General features: G+C 43.9%; 1 protein-coding gene across 2 annotated transcripts in view; it reads left to right on the top strand.

Annotated features, from left to right (window-relative positions):
• Positions 1 to 21682, top strand: part of EML6 (EMAP like 6) — a 523485-nt gene that overhangs the window by 468752 nt on the left and 33051 nt on the right. For both annotated transcript variants that reach the window (XM_033938328.1, XM_033938329.1), the window contains 2 exons: positions 1685 to 1799; positions 13381 to 13569. In XM_033938328.1, the coding sequence (XP_033794219.1) occupies positions 1685 to 1799; positions 13381 to 13569 (304 nt within the window). The remainder of the gene's footprint in view (positions 1 to 1684; positions 1800 to 13380; positions 13570 to 21682) is intronic.

The raw sequence follows: 21682 nt of genomic DNA, 5'->3' as shown, positions 1-21682 counted from the left end.
TGAGCTGGTGAGGATGGGTTGGGGACGGGGACGAGCTTGCAGGATGGTCATCCTTTCTCAATGAGGCTATTCAGTGCAACTAGAAAAGATTCAGAGAAAGACAACAAAACTGATAAAAGGGATGGAACATCTCCCTTATGAATAGAGATTAAACAGGTCAGGCTTCTTAGCTTGGAGAAAAGAAGACTGAAAGGGGATATCAGTTTAGAAAATCAAGAATAGTGTAAAGCAGTTAATTAGGGGATGATTGTTTAACCTGTTAAACAACACAAAAAAAAGAGGATACTATTCAAAGCTAATGACTAGCAGACTTGAAAACGAGTCATAGAAAATTTTTCTTCCTTTTTTTTTTTTTACCGAGTGCATAAAACTTTTAATGAAAAAAGCAGCTAACTTGATAATCATACAGGACTAAGGGCTAGATTCACTAAGCCCACCGATCAAGTCCTGACCACCTAGCGACCCCTTTGCAACCCAATTTTCCTCCGACCTGATTCACTAACCTCGTGGCCGATCCGATCCGCGCATGCAAATGAGGGGAAACAACATGCAAAGTAGGAAGGACGCAATTCACTAAACAAATGCAGGCAAACCTACTGGGCTGGCAGATCCAAAAACAAGTGACTGCTGAGGACCAGTCGCTTATGTAAAAACTCTGCTCTCTGCCCTGACTCTCCTGCCCTTCCCCGCAGTGCAAGCCCGTGGTTTTAACCCACGGGTTTAAAGTGGGTTAAAACCACAGGCTCGCGAAGTTAAAAGTAAAAAGGGCTCGCGAAAAGTAAAGTTATAAAAAATGTTTTTTTCCAGCTCTGCCGGGCATGGAGGGCAAGTGCATGTGCAGACCATCTACAAGTGGTCTGCGCATGCATTGGGATCGCTGGAGAGCGATCCGTGCAGTCGGTTGGGGGCGTGATTCTGAGCGTCCTCATTTGCATGAGGGTGCGTCATGAATCAGCCCCCCGGACCCGGATTGGGATCCGGATCGGATGGCTGTTTTGTGAATCTAGCCCTATCACTGTCTTATCTACTCATACTCTAGCTGAGCTCATTTTCATGCACCCTTTCTTACTTGGTCTCCTTTTACAAAGCTGCGCTAGAAATTCTCATGTGGCAAAAGTGATGAAGGCCATTCGATTCCTATGGGAGTCATTGCATTTGCCACATGGGAATTGCTAACAAGGCTTTGTAAAAGGAGCCCTTCATGCCTAATTTTCCTTATTAGTCACCTTTATTTTCTATTACTCTCTTTCTGTCTATATGTCCCACCTCTGCTTACATCCTATGCTATCTATTTAGATATTTTAATATGTGTTGCACTATGTCATAATGTATACTATTTGAATATTTTTCTGCTATTTACCTGTATCCAAATTAATCTTGATATACAGTGGGTAAATTCAAAAAGGCAATTAATAAAATCTCAAGCTGTGGAATCTGTTTCTGGAGGATGTGGTCAAGGTGACCAACAAAGCAGAATTGGACAGATTCCTGGAGGAAAAGTTCATTAAAAATGTATTAGCTGGGTAGACTTGGGAGAATCATTATTTACGCCTGAAAATAAACTATGGGAGATCTACTTTTTGGGAGCTACAGAGCCCATACACTCTCAGAGACAGGAATCTGAGCTTGATGGACCTTGATCTGAATCAGCATGGGTCAATAACAGTAATATGTTTTATTTTAGAACAAAAGAAGGAGGAGCTGTAAAACTGTGGGACCAGGAAATGAAACGATGTCGAGCATTTCAGCTTGAAAGTGGACAGCTTGTAGACTGTGTGCGCTCAGTCTGTAGAGGAAAGGTAAGAAAGAAAATAGCCACAGAACTGGTACCATGGGTAATAAAATGCGGTTATAGGATTCTGTGCTATTGTGAGAAAAATTTAATTCAGCAAATATACTTTAGATCAGTGGTTCCCAAACCTGTCCTGGGGGACCCCCAGCCAGTCAGGTTTTCAAGATATCCCTAATGAATATGCATGAGAGAGATTTGCATATCTTTCACTTCCATTATAAGCAAATCTCTCTCATGCATATTCATTAGGGATATCTTGAAAACCTGACTGGCTGGGGGTCCCCCAGGACAGGTTTGGGAACCACTGCTTTAGATGAATGATTATCAAAATAATACAGTAGTAAGCTTATAAACACAAGATGAAGCTAACTACTGTTGTCATGGTGAAAAACTGAATTCAAATGCCTTGGCTCTGAGAAATCAGTCCTCACATGAATACAGTAGACTCTGTTATCTGGCACTCATGGAGATTGATAGATGATAGATGCCGGATAACTGTAGTTTCTGGTTTCTTGAGAGATGCTCTAAAAATAGTTTTGTCTCTCTTCCCACCTCTCTATCATTCCCCCACTCCCACTTGTAGGTCCAGCATCTGTTCCTTTGTTCCCACCCTCCTTTCTGGTCTGGGTCACTTTCTCTCCCCCCACTTATTGGTCCAGCATCCATCCATCTCCTCTCCCCTACCCTTCACCCTGCTGGACCCTCCCCCCGCACATTTCTGATTCACCTCTGTTCCCCCCCCCCTGGATATGCCCTCCCACTCTCCTCACGGATATGGCCTCCTGGACTCCCCCTCACTTAGCCGAAGCAGCAGCGGCAGCCGGCCATCAGAGACACTGTAAAACAGGCTGCTCGTGGTCAGCCAAAACAGGGTCTTTCCTCTGCCACATCACTTCTGATGTGGTCCTGCAAGCTGTTTACAGTGCTGCCTCTGCTGACCAGCTGCCGCTGCTCCTTTGGGTATGTGAGGGAGGAAGGGAAGGGGTTGATAGGACCGCTGCCATTGCTGCTTTGAGGCTGGAGAGAGGGTGGGGAGTTGGTGGGTCAGGACTGTTGCCACTGCTGCATCAGGGCTGGAGGTGGGGATGGGGGTGGTGGTTCAAGACTGCTACTGCTTCAAAGCTGGAGGGAGGTTGGCAGGTCAGGACCACTGCTGCTTCTGGGACTGGAGGGAGAACGCTTTATTTTTTGATGGTTGAGTGAGAGTGCTGGTTGCTTGAGTACTGGTTAATTGAGGTACTACTGTAGTCATTTTTAGATTATCATAGCTGCTCACTGTATCTCTTGGTTGTTACTTGAAAGCTATTATAAAGGATAGCAATTTCTCATTGATTTAAATGAACTTTACAGGGCTGGATTAATTATAATGTGCTAATAGTCCACCAAATCCCTACAAGGCCTAAAGTGGATTGCAATAAAAGAAAATATAACCAAACTAAAAAAATGTTTAAACTAATATGTTTTCAGCTCCCAGTGAAAAAATTATCAGGCATACCTAATGATGAAAACCAGGCATACATAGCCTGATAAACTGAGAGTTTCATATAATAGATACCTATCGTGTCAAGAGCTCATTTTGACCGAGATTTGTTAGGAAAAGACAATATATTGGGTTGTATTAACACTATACAGTGTTAGGCTCAAACCAGTTCTCAGGGCACACTAAGGGCTCCTTTTACTAAGGTGCGCTAGTGTTTTTAGCGCGTGCTACATTGCCGCATGCGCCAACCCCGCACTACACGCCAAGAACTAACACCAGCTCAATGGTGGCGTTAGCATCTAGCGCGTGGGGCAATGCAGCGTGCTCTAAAACTGTAAACACAGCTTAGTAAAAGGAGCCCTAAGTCAATCAGATTTTCCTGATATCCAGAATGAATATGCAAGAGAGAGATTTGCTTACTGAGTACATAGGCCCAGATTCTCTAAATGGCGCCTTTATTAGCAGTCGCCTTAAAAGCGGCCACCAATCATGTGTCAATCATGTGATGGTGCCATTTAGAGAATCGCACCTCCAAAAATGGTAGGAGGGATGCCCCCCCTCTTCCCGCACCTTTTCAGGCTCCTGCTTTGAGCCCAATGCCTTCCCGATGCATCATGTGATACACAGGGAGGGGCCAAATGCCTTGATTGGGTCAGCCACCTAAGGCCCCTCCCAAAGGGCAGTCCAAAGAAATTGATGGAGAAATGACGGACGAGATTAAACGCAACTGCAAGGGAGGCAACGCAGTTATCATGGGTGACTTCAACTATCCAGGGCTAGACTGGAACCTAGGCAACTATGGCTGTGCTAGGGAGACCAATTCCTGCATGCTGTAGGCGATTGCTTCCTGGAACAACTTGTCAAGGAAAATACGAGAGGAAATGCAATTCTGGACTTAATTCTAAATGGACTGTGAGGACTGGCACAAGGTGTAGAAGTAGAAGGGACGCTGGGAAATAGTGATCAAAACATGATCCGCTTCAACATGGACGCAGGGGCTAAACATTGGTCCAGAACGACGGCTACGGCACTTAGCTTCCGAAAAGGGAATTACGATGGGATGAGACTCATGGTGGGGAAGAAAATTAAGAAGAGGATAAGCACTGTAAAAACGCTAGAGCAAGCTTGGTCCCTTTTTAAGGATACAGTCACCGAGGTGCAAAATCTATATATACCACGTATCAACAAGGGATCCAAGAGGAAAAAGAACAAGGAATCGGCGTGGCTCACTGTAGATGTGAAGGAAGTGTTCAGAGACAAGAAAACTTAGTTTAAGGAATGGAAAAGGTCAAGAACGAACGAAAACTGGAATAAGCACAAACAGCATCAATGAAGGTACCATAAGGCGGTAAAAGGACCCAAAAGAGACTACAAGGAAAAAATAGCCAAGGAGGCGAAAAACTTCAAGCTGTTCTTTCGATATATTAAGGGGAAACGACCCGCGAAGGAAGCGGTGGGACTGTTGGATGACCATGGAATAAAGGGAGTGTTAAAAGAGGACAAAACAATCGCCGACAAACTGAACACATTTTTTGCGTCTGTATTTACCGAAGAGGATATACACAGCATACCGGAACCCATCAGACTATATGCTGGAATCGAAGACGGGTAACTGACAGGATTGGCAGTCAGTCTAGAAGAGCAGATTGATAGGCTCAAGAGCAATAAATCCCCGGGACCGGATGGCATCCATCTGTGGGTCATCAAGGAACTGAAAGGTACTATAGCTGAACTGCTTCAACTAATAGCCAATCTGTCGATCAAATTGGGAAAGATGCCAGAAGACTGGAAGGTGGCGAATGTTACACCGATATTCAAAAAAGGTTTGAGGGGAGATCCGGGAAACTACAGACCGGTGAGTCTGACCTCGGTACCAGGAAAGATGATAGAGGCGCTGATAAAAGACTGCATCATTGATCACCTGGACGGACATGGTCTGATGTGGACCAGCCAGCACGGTTTCAGCAATGGCAGATCTTGTTTGATGAACTTGCTGCACTTCTTCGAGAGAGTAAACAGGCAGATAGACAAGGGCGACCCGGTTGACATTGTATATCTGGATTTTCAGAAGGCGTTCGACAAGGTTCCACATTAATGACTACTTCGGAAAATTGCAAGCCATGGAATTGAAGGTGAAATATGTGGATTAAAAACTGGCTGGAGCATAGGAAACAGAGAGTGGAGGTAAATGGACAATACTCGGACTGGAAGAGCGTCACCAGTGGGGTGCCGCAGGGCTTGGTGCTTGGACCCATCCTCTTCAACATCTTTATAAACAATCTGGACATTGGTACGATGAGTGAGGTGATTAAATTTGCGGACGATACAAAGTTATTCAGAGTAGTGAAGACACAGGGGGATTGCGAAGATCTGCAACATGACATAATCAAGCTGGAGAAATGGGCATCGACATGGCAAATGAGGTTCAACGTGGATACGTGTAAAGTGATGCATGTCGGTAACAAAAATCTCATGCACAAATACAGGATGTCCGGGGCGGTACTTGGAGAGACCTGCCAGGAAAGAGACTTGGGAGTTCTGACTGACAAGTCGATGAAGCCGCTCAAACTCAGGGGAGGGAAGTTTCGTGGAGATGCCAGGAAGTACTTCTTCACGGAGAGAGTGATTGAGCATTGGAACAAGCTTCCAATGCAGGTGATAGAGGCACACAGCGTCCCAGACTTCAAGAATAAATGGGATACCTATGTAGGATCCCTACGAGGGTCAGCCAAAGGATAGGATCACTAGGGTATAGACTTGAAAGAGCGGGTCAGTAGAATGGCATTATTACAATTCTACTTAAAGGGGACATTAGACTTAAAAGGGAGGGTCGATGGTGTGGGCAGACTTGATGGGCTGTAGCCCTTATCTGCCGTCATCTTTCTATGTTTCTATGAAGCCGTCCGCACATGCGCGACGGCGGTGAAAAGGGCGAACAGAATGCTAGGAATGATAAAGAAGGGGATCACAAACAGATCGGAGAAGGTTATCATGCCGCTGTACCAGGCCATGGTGTGCCCTCACCTGGAGTACTGCATCTAGCACTGTTCGCCGTACATGAAGAAGGACACAGTACTACTCGAAAGGGTTCAGAGAAGAGAGACTAAAATGGTTAAGGGGCTGGAGGAGTTGCTGTACAGTGAGAGATTAGAGAAACTGGGCCTTTTCTCCCTCAAATAGAGGAGATTGAGAGGGGACATGATTGAAACATTCAAGGTACTGAAGGGAATAGACTTAGTAGATAAGGACAGGTTGTTCACCCTCTCCAAGGTAGGGAGAACGAGAGGGCACTCCCTAAAATTAAAAGGGGATAGATTCCATACGAACGTAAAGAAGTTCTTCTTCACCCAGAGAGTGGTAGCAAACTGGAACGCTCTTCCGGAGTCTATCATAGGGGAAAACACCCTCCAGGGATTCAAGACAAAGTTAGACAAGTTCCTGCTGAACCAGAACATACGCAGGTAGGGCTAGTCTCAGTTATGGCGCTGGTCTTTGACCAGAGGGCTGCTGCGTGAGTGGACTGCTGGGCACGATGAACCACTGGTCTGATCCAGCAGCGGGAATTCTTATGTTCTTATTTATCCAGGATACTGAGGGAGGAGCATAAAGCCCTGATTGGACAAGCCAATTGTTCAAGCTAGACAGGGCCTTAGACTCCTCCCTCAGTATCCTGGATAGAGAGGGAGGTGCCTAAGGCCTGATTGACTCAGACGCCTGAGGCCCCACCTCTTGGGAGGAGCCTTAGGCATCTGAACCAATCAGTGCCTTTGCCCCCTCCCCATGCATCGCATGATGCATTGGGGAGAAGAAGGCTGTTATTTAGATAGGTGGGCCTGAAGCAGGAGCCAGAGAGTGGGCTTCCTGCTTCCAATGTTTTAAAAAGGTAAGGGGGAGGTTCGATGTGTATGTGGGGGCATCCGGTGGCAGGAGGGAGTGGGCATCCCTCCTGCCATTTTGGAAGGGTTCAGGGGCAGTGGCTCCAGGGTACCTAGCGCAGGGGTGTTCTGCATGGCAGAAGGGATTTGACATCCTCCTGCCATTTTTTTGGGGGGGAACGGTGAATGGGGTTGCCAGGTGTGGGGGGAGGGCAGCTTTATCCTTTTTTTTATTGGGACAGATTGTGCATATGTAACACACGCACCTCTGTGCCATTAAAAAAAAAGAAGCCCTAATAGCAGTGACAGCAAGAATCGACCAGAGAATCGGCCAACAGCGATCGAGTCACTATCTTTAGTGCATCTAGCCCTTAGTCAGAAGAGTTTATCCCCCTTAATGACAGAGTTAAGCAGAAAAAGAAAAGGAGGGAAGACTTGGTATTTTTTTTTTTTGGAGGGGGGGGGTTAGGTTAGAAGACAGAAGAGTTACACCACACTATAGACAGTTCTTAAAGTTAATTCCCAATAATTAAATTAATAATAATAATAAAGTCTGTGCTTGGGTCTAGAGAAACACAGTCAACAGTTTTTAAATCTCAAAATTAAATAATCAAGTTTGTGCTCAAGCCCAAAGAACACAGTAGTTGGGACAGTACCACACTTGAGATAATTTCCATCCACAGAGGTATCCACATGAATGACTCTCCATATAAACCTGGAGCGAAAATTTGTAGTGAGTTTCCCCCAGCTGCGTACATCTACCATATCTCCAAAATGAGTTTCAGTAAACTAAGAGAGAGAAAAAGTCTCCACTCCTTACCCCATGCTTTAGCCAGCGTCTGAGTTAAAATTGTGGAAGAGATCCTAAAGGCCTTTGAGATAGTTTGAGCTTTCTCTTCTCTGTTAATCTTAAGTATTCTTCCAGAGGCTGCCCTCTAATCACTACGTGACAAATTTTAAATAAAACACACCTTGGAATCCCTATGGGTAGAAATTCCATGTGTAAAGGGGAAAAGGATAGTGATAGAAGTGTGTACTACTGTCCGCTTGACAAGGATGAATGGACAGATGCTGAAATGTTATCAGAAATTAGGGAGGCTGACAAATTGGGTAATACAATAATGATGGGTGATTTCAACTACTCTGATATTGACTGGGTAAAGATAACACCAGGGCATGCAAGGGAGATAAAATTTCTTGATGAAATCAAGGACTGCTTTATGGAGCAGCTGGCTCAGGAACCGATAAGAGACGAAGCAATTCTAGACCTAGTTCTTAATAGTATCATCAGATTTAACTGTGTCTCTTAACTGAATAAGATTCAATTGATTAGATTAAAAATAAAATCTGCATTTTCCCTACATTCAACTTAAGTCTATTTGTTGTAAGACAAGACCTTAACATTCATATATCATCTGCATACAGACAATGTTGAATTCCTAAACTGGAGGGTACTGTAGGACATATTGGAATTATGTATGTATTAAACAAATCTGCAGAAAAGGCAGAACCTTGAATGGGTATCCAATCAGAACCAATGAAGATATATGTTCCTGAAAACTGAGAAAATTACCTGCTTCAAAACCAAGAATCTTAGTTGATTTTCTCAAAGAAATCTCAGTACATTATATTTTTAATTCAGTGTATTATATTTTAGTCATTACTGAGATTTTCCAGTACAATAGATGTGTCATTCTGGCCAAGCAGATAATTTCCCCATTTCTGCTAGTTCTGCACTCTGGATTTTTCTAACCCTCTTACTTCACTGAGAGCTCAACTGCCACATACAGTTTTTTCTTTCTGCATGCTAGCCTGCAGGAGTGTTTCAGTTTTGCTCTCCCTTTTTCTTTATTTTAACAATGAGTTCTCAAAAAGTTGAAGTAATCCTTGTGGAGTACCCCAGGGGTCTCCTTTGTCTCCTCTGCTTTTTAACATCTATTTGGCCTCTTTAGGCAATAGATTATCTCATAACAAAATCAAATTATTTAGTTATGCAGCCAACATCACAGTTTTAATCCCTATACATACTTTCTCTCAAATAAATCAAACTTGTGGTGATTCTTTAGACAATTGAATCTTGGATGGTAGAATTCAAATTGAAAATTAATACAGAAAAACCCCAAATTTTTTTTTACATCTCCAAATTTAAATGAAGATGTTACATTTATTGCTTTAAATGATAGTCTACAGCATCCAGCCAACCATAAAGATAATTCTAGATTGAATCCTTACCATGAAAAATCAGGTTGATTCATTGTTTCGTAAGGGTTTCTATACTCTATGGAAACTAAGAACTATTAGAGCATATTTTGATATTAATTCCTTTCGACTGTTAGTCCAATCATTGGCCCTTAGTCAGCTTGATTATTGTAACATCATCCATCTTGCTGGAGCTCAAAAAAATCTTCAAAGACTGCGCATGATACGGAATGCAGGAGTTAGATTGATTTTTGATCTAAAGAAGTATGATCATGTCACTGATTTCTATCATCAACTGCATTGGCTTCCGGTTGAAGCACGGATTTAATTTAAGTTCGGCTGTATTTGTTTTAAGGCATTAACAGGTCTAATCCCAGAGTATCTTATGGAATCTTTCATCATTACAAATTCTAAACATTCTAGAAAATCTCACTTACTATTCTCGTTTCCTTCTGCAAAGGGATGCAAATACTGTATAAGGAATTCCAGGAATGACTGTTGTTCTTCCAGGCAGCCTCAAGGATTAGGGATCTGACTCACATATTTACATTTTCAAATTCGTATCATCAATTTTGACGTGCTTTAAAGACGCATCTTTTTACAGAATCTTTTGGAAGTTAGATGCTGGTTGTTTATTCATTTGGATTGCTAATCTCTGTGAACCGCATAAAACTTAACAGTATTTGCGGTATACAAGTGAGTTTTTATGTTATGTTTATGTTTCAATTATTTTCACCGGTTTCAGTGCTCGGAGCTTTCCATCTGTAAGGTCTTCTCTGCCTGCATGGAGAAGAAGCAGGCTAAGATCTGCAGCTAACTGATCAATCCCTTGTGGCACCTGTTGGCCAGCCTGCAAAAGTGTTGCGGTATCTTGCTGGGTGCCAGCTATGTTTTTGATTTCCCCTTCTGTTACCACATCTGTCGGTCTGTGGGAGTGGAGGTACGGTTAGACACCATGTCTGATTGGCAGCCTGAAGATCAGCAGTGGAGAGAAACTTCCAACATGAGACACTAATTCTTCTCCTTTCCAGCTACAGTTCAGAGCTGAGGTAGGCTACAGAACATTTCCAGCACAGGTCACAGTGAGTAAGGCTGTAACAACCTGTGAGAAGGGGGGGGTCTGAAATTGCTGTTTTGGGGAGTTTCTGCATATTTCCTTGAGATCCCTCTCCTAAAGAATCCTATTTTTGCTAGTTTTTAGCTTTATTTAAGTTGTTGTTTTAACGATTTTTGGCGCCAAAATCTGAGAGTGGCAATCTTGGATCTTTTTGCAATCTTTTTTCAAAAGTTCCCTGCAGCTCTAAATCGATTCTTTTTGCCTCAAAACTTATTGAGATGGGCTCTTTTACCACTAATCCATGCCAGGATTGTGCAAATTCTGCACCTCAGGAGCATCCGTGCGCCATGTGCCGCACTGCATGCAAAGGAGAGGCTATTCTCTTTTTGGGTCCTGGAAATAGCGACCGTTCTGCTCGAAAGAATGTGGAAACCATAGAGCCCAAGAAGCACAAATTAGAGTCATCTTAGGGTGACTCTTTGCTCCCTAATTCAGCCTTTTCTTTGGAATTCATCAATTTAATGTGGAAAGCCTTACAGAATAGCCTTTCTCCTAAAGCGCAGACTTCCTGTGCTTCGGACTCAACACATCAGGACACAGCCCCACAGGTCTTTTCTATCTCACAGTCTCACACTGCTCGGCCCTTGGGAGACCTGTTTGCAGGGGATACTGATGATGATCTCTCTCACTATGCCACTGTTGTCCACAGATGCGCCTCCTGTATCAGGGGAGCCTGCTCCACAAACTGGTGCTCTGGATCCTGTTATGGCCTTGGCTCCTAGTGATGATACCATGGTCCTGTGCTTATTTAAACCCACGGCCCTGCCAGATCTCATTTCTGTTTCTTTGCATGAACTAAATTTAGACTCCCATCCAGTTCCTTCTGCTTCCTCCTCCCTAATGTGTGGAGTGTGGCATTTCCCTGGCATTTGGACATTAATGTTTTAATCACAGAACAGTGAGATTCTCCTGAGGGGTCTGTCAAGGTAGTCATGTCTCACCTTTATCATATGGCACAAGCAAAAATTGACCCCTAATACTCCACAGAATCAGAAGTCAACACAGTGTGGAGGAGATGATGTCCAAGATGCAGGTTTTATTGAAAATAAAGTCAATTAATCCACATGACGAGATGTCTAGGACCACACAGTAGTCTTGTTCAGCACAGTGGCTGAACATGTCTACCTTACAGAGCAGGGGTAGGGAACTCCGATCCTCAAGAGCCGTACTCCAGTGCGGGTTTTCAGGTTTCCCCCAATGAATATGCATTGAAAGCAGTGCATGCAAATAGATCTCATGCATATTCATTGGGGAAATCCTGAAAACCCAACTGGAATATGGATCTCGAGGACCGGCGTTCCCTACCCCTGTTACAGAGGCATGCAGATAGATTCCATGCCTTCTAGCCAAGACAGCTCTGTCATCATGGGACTATCTTTAAGTTCTGGGTTCCATTGCAGTCATAATAGATGTGGTTCCTTGGGCGAGGGCCCATATGCATCCTCTCCAACATGCATTGCTTTCACATTGGTCCCCGCAGTCAGATTCTTCGCAGAAGTCCCTACCCTGGATGCTGGAAGCTCGGGCCAGCATGGATTAGTGGCTCTGCTCTCAGTCCCTTACCAAGGGCATGCCCCTTCAGATACCTTCCTGGGTAGTTGTAATGACAGATGCCAGCATCCTTGGCTGGTGGCTCATTGCAACCTTTAAACAATTCAAGGGCGTTGGTTACCCTCTCAGAGGAAGCAGTCGATCAACAGGCTACAGCTACAAGCCATTCGGCTGGCTCTGGTGAAATTACAGAGGACTCTGGAGGGCCAAGCGGTCAGAGTCTTCTCCAACAATGCAACAGTAGTGGCAAATGCCAATTGCCAGGATGGCACCAGGAGTGCCCATCTGTGTCTGGAAGCTTGTCTCCTCTTCCACTGGGTGGAGCATCATCTGTAGGCGGTATTGGCAGCACACATGGTAGAACTTTACAATATCCAAGCCGACTTCCTCAGCAGACAGACCTTAGATCTAGGCGAGTGGACACTGTCAGTGACAGCATTTCAAACCATTGTTCGGCTCTGGGGTTGGCCTCATTTCAGCCTCATGGGGATGGCAAGGAACAAAAGGGTGGACAGGTTCTTCAGACAAAGACACAAGCCCAGAAGCAAGGGTCTAGATGCTCTAGTCCAGCTGTGGCATCAGGGCCTACTCTTGTATGTTTTTCCTCCTTGGCCCATGATAGGCCGAGTCATACAATGGATTTCAACTCATCAGGGAAAGGTCATTTGACTCTACACAGATTTTCAAAGTTTTATAAGGTGGACGTGGTGGCAAAAGAGGATTCTGTCTTTGGCTCCTCAGTGTTACAGGCCATTGTAGTCAACCCGCCATAGATTTTTGGGACTGCTTTTGTATGTCCCTCTTGTCCAGAATGACACACCTATTGCATTGGAAAAAGAGATTATGTTCTTACCTTGATAATATCTTTTCCAGTAGATAGGTGTGTCATTCTGGACCCCTACCCGATCCTTCCTGTCTGCCTACTGACTCATTCTGTTTGTTCTTCTCCAAGTATGTATCTTGGATGTCAGTCCCTTGGTCCATGAATAATTGTATATAGTCTATTTCAGCATTTACAGTGGTACTACCTGACCTCCTTTGATGCTTTTGATGGGTTTGGTTACTCTCCACCTGTTCATTTATTTGTTAGAGTAGAACTTTTATGTGCTTGGGAAGTTTTCCAATTTTATCTTACTTCACCTGTTCTCAGAAGAGCTCTTGCATACTTGTCAGTAACTGTAGGTGGCAGTAGAGCTCTCGGTGAAGTAAGAGGGTTACAGAAAAACTCCAGAGTGAATTCCTTCTATAGAGCTAGCAGGAATGGGGAAATTACCTGCTTGTCCAGAATGACACACCTATTTACTGGAAAAAATTATCAAGGTAAGAACATAATCTCCTTTTCTAAACCACACTTTGTCTATTACAGGGCAAAATTTTAGTGGGAACCAAAGAAGGGGAAATAATTGAAGTTGGTGAAAAAAATGCTGCTTCAAATATTTTGATTAATGGCCATATGGAAGGTGAAATCTGGGGTCTAGCAACGCACCCTTCAAAAGACATATTTATTTCAGCAAGTCATGATGGCACAGCAGCAACATGGGATCTGGCAGCTAAAGTGAGTACAAACTGGAATCAGTTCTGATGACTTCTGTAATTCAGGAAGAAATCTATACAACTGAAATATCCCTTGAGCAGATTCATATGTTGTATATTTGTTGTGTTTTCTTTTGTAGCATTAGGAAAAGAGCTTTGGGATGCCTGCCTTTTTAAATATTTAAAGCACCAAAAAGGAGGAAAACAAACCCTACAGTAGTTAAACAGTAGGACTAGATAAATGGTCTTCCAAAAAAGGAGACCAATAGATGTTCAATAGAAGTTCAAACACTGATTTTATTGCATAACCATCATATAACCCCCCCTTTTACAAAACCGTGCAAGAGGTTTTTAGTGCTGGTTGGTGCACTGAATGCTTTTCGCTGCTCCGACACTAATAGGAACTCTGTGAACGTTGGAGTAGCGCAGAGTATTCAGTACGCCGGCCAGCGCTATAATCATCTTGCATGGTTTTGTAAAGGGGGGGTGGATAAAAAGCTCTCAATATCCACCAAGAGGATACAATAACATAGGGTCGTGTTTCAGCACTCAAAAGCCTGCATAAGGAGTAGTAACCTATATCCAAACAAAAAATGTATATATAAATGACATATAATGTAATATAAAGCATATCGAATTGTGCAATATATAAAAAAATAGATGTGGAGGGGCATTTTCAAAGTACAATTTGGATATATGACACTGAACGTCCAAATCTGGCAGTAAGAAAATGCCTATTTTCGAAAGGCAAACCACCATACATCTGTCTGGACGTCCAGGCCATTGGGATGCCCAGACTGTCAGGATGTCTATCTTTACACCACATTTTCGAACAAATTTTTGTCCAAGTCCCAAACGGCCATAACAAGACCATTTGGATGTGGGTGGGGCCAGTCCTGTAATGGACTAGTCACCCAGACATGCAGAGCAGTGGGGCACCTTAGAGGGCACTGCTGTGAACATCACAAAAAGGGTGCCAGATAAACATCTCACCAGAACTCCCTTATAGATTATGGTGAGCCCCCAAAACCCACTATACCCACCTGTCTACAACCTCAGTAGCCCTATATGGCAGTAGAATAGAGTTTTGGTAGGCGCACATTTTCCACCATAAATATAATGGTTAGAGTTAGAGAATGACATGGGGAAAACATTTGTCCCCCGTCACCGCCCCATTCACGCGACCACCGTGCCTGCCACCGCCCCAACCCCGGGACCACTGTCCCCACCCTATCCCCTTGACCACTATCCCTGCCCTGTACCCAGGACCAATGTCCCCGCCCCCGCGACTACTGTCCCCGCAGCATCCATACAAGCCTCAGTACTGCAATATTTAGCTTATTCCTTCCTTATAAATCAAAGTTCTTGCTGCTGTACTAAAGAAAGATGTTCAGCTGGCAGGGCATTGTTTATAAATTTTTATCAACACAGCTAATATACTACTTTATCCTAAAGCAAAAAAAAAAAAAAGAAAAGAAATAAAAAAAATTTTTTCTACCTTTGTTGTCTGGTTTCTGCTTTCCTCATCTTTTCATTCAATTCCTTCCATCCACTGTCTGCCTTCTCGCTGCGTCTTCCATTTGCTCTATTACTGTGCCTCTCCCTTCACCCCTCCCAATTGATCTGGCACTCATCTTCTTCCCTCCGCTCCCCCCATAGTCTGGCATCACTGTCTTCTTCCCTTCCAGTGTCTTCTACCACTCTCTATTCCCCTTTTCCCTTCAGCGTCTTCTCCCCACTCTTTCTTCCACATTTCCCTTCAGCGCCTGTTCCTCCCCACCCCCTCTCAGCGCCTGTTCCTCCCCACTCCCCTTCAGCATTTGTTCTTCCCCACTCACCTTCAGCATCTGTTCCATTCCTTTTCACCACCACCCTGTCCTCTCGCCACCCCCTTCAGCGTCTGTTCCTTTCCACCATCCTTTAGCACCCTTGCGCGGTTCGACCATCTCCTTCCCTCCCCTTACCTTCGTGGTGCATTAGTGTAATTTGTGCATGCCGCCAGAGCCTGCCTGAAGTCACGTGTGTCTACGAGCGGAAGCTTCTCCTTTGACGCAACCAGAGGAGACTGAGAGGAGGACATGATCGAAACATTCAAGATATTGAAGGGAATAGACTTAGTAGGGAAAGAGAGATTGTTCACCCTCTCCGAAGTAGAGAGAACGAGAGGGCACTCTGTAAAGTTAAAAGGGGATAGATTCTGTACAAACGTAAGGAAGTTCTTCTTCACCCAGAAAGTGGTAGAAATCTAGAACACTCTTTCAGAGGCTGTTTTAGGGGAAAACACCCTCCAGGGATTCAAGAAAAGGTTAGATAAGTTCCTGCTGAACCAGAACATACGCAGGTAAGACTAGACTGAAATAGGGCACCGGTTTTTGACCTAAGGGCCGCCGCGTGAGCGGACTGCTGGGCACGATGGATCACTGGTCTGACCCAGCAGCAGCAATTCTTATGTTCTTATCACTGTAAGATGTCCATGTCTGACCTGCACTTGACATTGCCCAAAGAACGTATATAACACGTTTCCACTATGCCCATCTCATGCTCTGAACATACAAAGGCTGGAACACCTTGCCAGATGTACAAAAAGACAATTTATGAATTTTAGTGCAGTCCCTAATCCTATCTCAACTAGACTACTGTAATGTAACACTAGTTCCAGTGCAATAAGTGAGACATTCTAGACCAGGGGTGCCCAAAAGGTCAATCGCAATCGACCAGTAGATTGCAAAGGCAACATGAGTCGAAATCCGCGATAAACTCGCGTTGCCTTTGCATTCTGTTCTTCCTGCTTCCCCTTCCCCCCAGGCCAGGCTGGCCCAGAACTTCCTCTTCGATATCAGAATTGACATCAGGGAGGGGGGGAGGCTATGGGCCTGGCGTTTGTACGTGCCTGGCCTGGCGTCGGGGGGGCAGGGAGAGAAAAAGACAGACAGAAAGAAAGAAAGAAACGGGGGGCAGGGAGAGAAAAAGAAAGAAAGAAAGGGGGGCAAAGAAAAAGAAAGAGAGGGAGGAGGGAAATTTGGGGTTGGATAGTATTGCTTTATATTGAAGAGTACCAGTATGACTGTTTATGTTTTGGGGTGGGGATTTGGCTATATAGTGTATTTGCCATTGTGAAAATTCAATAAAATTGTTAAAATTAAAAAAAAGAAAGAAAGGGGAGGGGAGGGGAGGGGGCAGGGAGAGAGAAAGAGAAAGAAAGAAAGGGGAGGGGTAGGGAGAGAGGAAGAAAAAGTTGGACTCATGGAGGGACAGAGAGAGATGTTGGTTGGGGTATGGAATGACGTCTGGAGGAGAGGAAGCATGCAGGAGGCAGAAAGAAAGAAATATTGGATTTACAGTCAGAAGAAGGAAGTACAACCAGAGACTCATGAAATCATCAGACAACAAAGGTAGGAAAAATGATTTTATTTAAAATTTAGTGTCCAAATTTATATCTGCTGTCTATATTTTGTCTATGAGCATCAGGAGCAGCGCAAGGCATTCAGCGCAGCTCCCTGTGCTAAAAACCACTATCGTGGTTTAGTAAAAGGAAGGGGGTATATTTCTCTATTTTTGTATAGTTGTTACTGAGATGACATTGCATATTTTAAAGTCTTCTGCCTTGAGCTCTTTGAAAACCCCCGGAATATAAATGATAATTAACATTTTCTCTGCGTACAGTGTGCTTTGTGTTTTTTTTAATTTTATTGTTAGTAGATCATTTTGGCTTGGTCATTTTAAAAGTAGCTCGCAAGCCAAGAAAGTGTGGGCACCCCTGTTCTAGACAGTAGGATTATTTCCCCATAACTGCGTGCTGCTGCAGAAGGAATCCACTCAGGATTTTTCACTCTGCCTCTATTATACTTCACTGGGCTTTCTAAGAACATAAGAATTGCTGCTGCTGGGTCAGACCAATGGTCCATCGTGCCCAGCAGTCCACTCCCATGGCGGCCCTTAGGTCAAAGACCAGTGCCCTAACTGAGTCTAGCCTTACCTGCGTACGTTCTGGTTTAGCAGGAACTTGTCTAACTTTGTCTTGAATCCCTGGAAGGTGTTTTCCCCTATAACAGCCTCCGGAAGAGCGTTCCAGTTTTCCACCAGTCTCTGGATGAAGAAGAACTTCCTTACGTTTGTACGGAATCTATCCCCTTTTAACTTTAGAGAGTGTTCTCTCGTGCTCCCTACCTTGGAGAGGGTGCACAACCTGTCTTTATCTACTAAGTCTATTCCCTTCAATATCTTGAATGTTTCGATCATGTCCCCTCTCAGACTCCTCTTTTCAAGGGTGAAGAGGCCCAGTTTTTCCAATCTCTCACTGTACAGCAACTCCTCCAGCCCCTTAACCATTTTAGTTGCTCTTCTCTGGACTCTTTCGAGTAGTACTGTGTCCTTCTTCATGTACGGCGACCAGTGCTGGACGCAGTATTCCAGGTGGGGGTGTATCATGGCCCGGTACAGTGGCATGATAACCTTCTCCGATCTGTTCGTGATCCCTTTCTTAATCATTCCTAGCATTCTGTTCGCCCTTTTCGCCGCTGCCGCGCATTGCGCAGATGGCTTAATCGACTTGTTGACCAGTACACCCAAGTCTCTTTCGTGGGGGGTCTTTCCAAGTACTGCACTGGACATCCTGTATTCGTGTATAAGATTTTTGTTACTGACATGCATCACCTTACACTTATCCATGTTAAACCTCATTTACCATGTCGCAGCCCATTTCTCGAGCATGTTTATGTCACATTGCAGGTCTTCGCAATCCTTCTGTGTCTTTACTACTCTGAATAACTTCATATCATCTGCAAATTTTATCACCATGCTCATCGTACCAATTTCCAGGTCATTTATAAATATGTTGACGAGCACGTGTCCAAGCACCAAACCCTGCGGCACTCCACTCGTGATGCTTTTCCAGTCCGAGTATTGTCCATTTACCCCCACTCTCTGTTTCCTATCCGCCAACCAGTTTTTAATCCACATGAGTATTTCACCCTCGATTTCATGGTTCGCAATTTTTCGAAGTAGTCGTTAATGCGAGACTTTCAGTTCTTTCCTTCTGCACGCGTGCCTGCAGGAGTGTTTGTTTTGCTCTCCCCATTTTATTGTTTTAATTTGATGTAATTTCATTCCCTTTTTGGATAAATTAGTGCTTGGAACGATTCTGAAACCAGCCTGCATAGTTTTCTCTGGAGCTCAGTGCCATCCTTGGTATGGTGTCAAGCCAGTAGCATACCTAGCATATGTGACACCTGGGGCCCATCATTGTTTTGACACCCCCCTCATCTATATGAAAAATATGATTTTTAGTAACAATCCACATATCGCACAACAAGAGTGTATCTAGGAAAAGGCAGCATCTTAAACACTGCAGTGAGCACTAGAACACCAACACATACATTGTAAAAATAAACAAGCTAGATCCTGTACAATCAATGCCAACAGAAAATCATATCCTTTTCATACACACACAACATAGATACACCCTCGCCCAATATGGAATAATCACAAACTAAATATAGAAATATGTAGACAAAAGTTAAACTGAACCGCCAAGAAACCAGACTCTGCATACAGTACACCACCACAGAAACAGTGACACATGTCCCCTAATACTGTGCAAAATATAAAGCCAGTAAATGTAAATTTGAAAAAACTGATACATAACAATCACTATTTTACAAATTAACAATAGAAATAAAACAAATAATGAGAAATAAGAAAGTAAAGCAACAAAAAAATCTTTCTACCTTTTGTCATTTCTGTTTTAATCATCTTCTCTTAGCTCTCTTCTTTCTATACAGCATTTCTCCTCTCGCCCTTCCATGCAACATCTGCACCCCCCTTTGTCCCTACCACCCAGCTTCTGCCCTCTCTCTCTACCCCTTCCATCTACTGCCCACACTCTCTCTGCCCCTTCCATCCACTGCCTACACTCTCTGCTCCTTCCATCCACTGTCCACTCTCTCTCTTCCATATGGCATCTTCCCTCTTTCTATAGTCCCTTAAATATCCTGTGCCCCTTCTCTCCTTTGTACATGATTCATTTCAGCTTCACCCTCTCTTCATTTTTCTGTCTCTACCCCCTCCCCTATGCTTTGGCATCTCTCTCTCTCTCTTCTCCTTTCCTTCCTTCCCACTCCACACCATGGTCTTGCATCTCTATCTCCTTCCCTCCCCCCATGCCCTGGCATCTCTCTCCTCTCCTTCCAACTCCCCCTCCCCCTCCATTATCTGGCATCTTCTCTTCTTCTCTTCTTTCTCTCCCTTCTTCCTTCCTTCCTTTTCCCTGGTCTTGCATCTGTCTCCTTCCCTCTCCCCCATGCCCTGGCATCTCCCTCTCCCCCTCCATGGTCTGGTATCTCATTTCCTTCCCCTCCTTCCCATGGACTTGGCATCTCTGGTTTCTCTCCTTTGTCTTCTTCCTTCCCTCTCTCTCCCCAATTGGGTGCTACAGCAGCAGCATTTCTCTTTCCCCCCCTTCCCTTCCCTGTGCAGCAGCAGTATTTCTCTCCCCCCCTTGCCTGTGCAGCAGGAACATTTCTCTTCCCCCTTGCCTGTGCAGCAGCAACATTTCTCTTCACTGCCCTGTGCAGCAACAGCGTTTCTGGCCGGATCACGCGAGGAGTCAACGGTTGCAGCTTTGAGTGGTAAAACTGCTGCAGGGGAACCAGCCAGAAACTAAACACCCACCGGAGGGAGCATAAGCTGGGCTGCGGACACCCCTAATTTAAAGTTTACTGCTGCTGCTGTTGGTTAAGGAAAGCAGCAGCGGCAGAAAGGGAGGGTGGCCGGCTGTGCACCCCCCCCCCGCCCACTCTCCCCTTGGTAGATATGCCACTGGGTCAAGCCCAGGCTGTTAGGTGCCATTAGGAGGCCCATCCCGGTACACATCCCTTAGTCTGTTGCTCTAAAACATTGCTATTGCATCTTCAACTAGTTAAAAGTGCAGCAGTAAGACTCATATATGGACTATGGAAATCGGAACACCTACAACACTTACTATATGAAACTACATTGGCTGCCCATAACCACAAGGATCAAGTTTAAATTGGGCATCACTGCCTTTAAGATCCTGACAGTGAATGCCACCAATTCCCTAAAAGAGTTGGCCATCCTACTCTAGGGTGCCTGCAACAGATATTCCACCAGAAATCTTTTCCACTTAAAATTCCCAAAATACAACAATATAAAGTCTATCAGGCAAATTACCTTATCCATCCAACATCAATTAGCAAAATGCTGGAACTACTACCACTTACACTACAATCTTATGACCACTATCTCAGATTAAGAAAACTTTTAAAAACATTTCTGTACCAAGACAGGGAGCCAACCCTGAAGTAACTGAAATGGTAATTGTAAAAGCACATTTCTTTTTTTTAGTTCCAATCTTTTTTATTGAAAATCAACATTTACAATAGAAAAAGAAACATTCAGTATACAACAACAGTTCACAAAAGGTTGTGATGCAATGTAGAGCTCATAGAGTATAAAATAAATAAATAAAATTGAAAGCACTTATAACATGAGCAAGTAACTGTCAATGGGGGTCCACAAAGATTGAACGGACAATTTCTGATGATAATGTAATTTTTCTGCTGCATGCTGTTCAAATCGCTTGTATAAGCATAGGGAATTCCACCAGAAGGTAAAGTTCAATCTAGACGCTGATTTCCAATTCTGAAGAACCTGTTGGATGCCTATTGAGATCATGATATCAATCAATTTGTTTTCACATGTACAAAGTTTAAAGCATGGATGTAAAGAGATATGATAATGTCAAAAGAAAGATCAGCAGTACAAGCAGTTATCTCACAAATACAGGATCAAATTTGGACCCAAAATGGTTGAATCTTAGGACAGGAGAAAAGCATATGTTTAAGCGTTCCTTGAGATGTAATACAATGCCAGCAAATATCTTCAGAAGAGAGATTTGCTTTTTTCTTTTTATAGGGAGTCCAAACTGCTCTCCAAATTACAAACAGTAGAGATTGAGACATACTAGCTGATAACAAGGGTCTGTTAGTTTTGGACCATAATTGACACCAATCTTTGTCTGACAGATGCCAATTGAGATCATTAGACCATCTAGAAACTATATCTGAAGAGGGGGTATAACATGATTCTCTTAATTTCTTATAATAAAATGACATAGC

Source organism: Geotrypetes seraphini, chromosome 3, assembly GCF_902459505.1.
Source record: "Geotrypetes seraphini chromosome 3, aGeoSer1.1, whole genome shotgun sequence".
NCBI lineage: Eukaryota > Metazoa > Chordata > Amphibia > Gymnophiona > Dermophiidae > Geotrypetes > Geotrypetes seraphini.
Note: the sequence above shows the minus strand (reverse complement) of the source record. Positions and strands in the feature narration are given on the sequence as shown.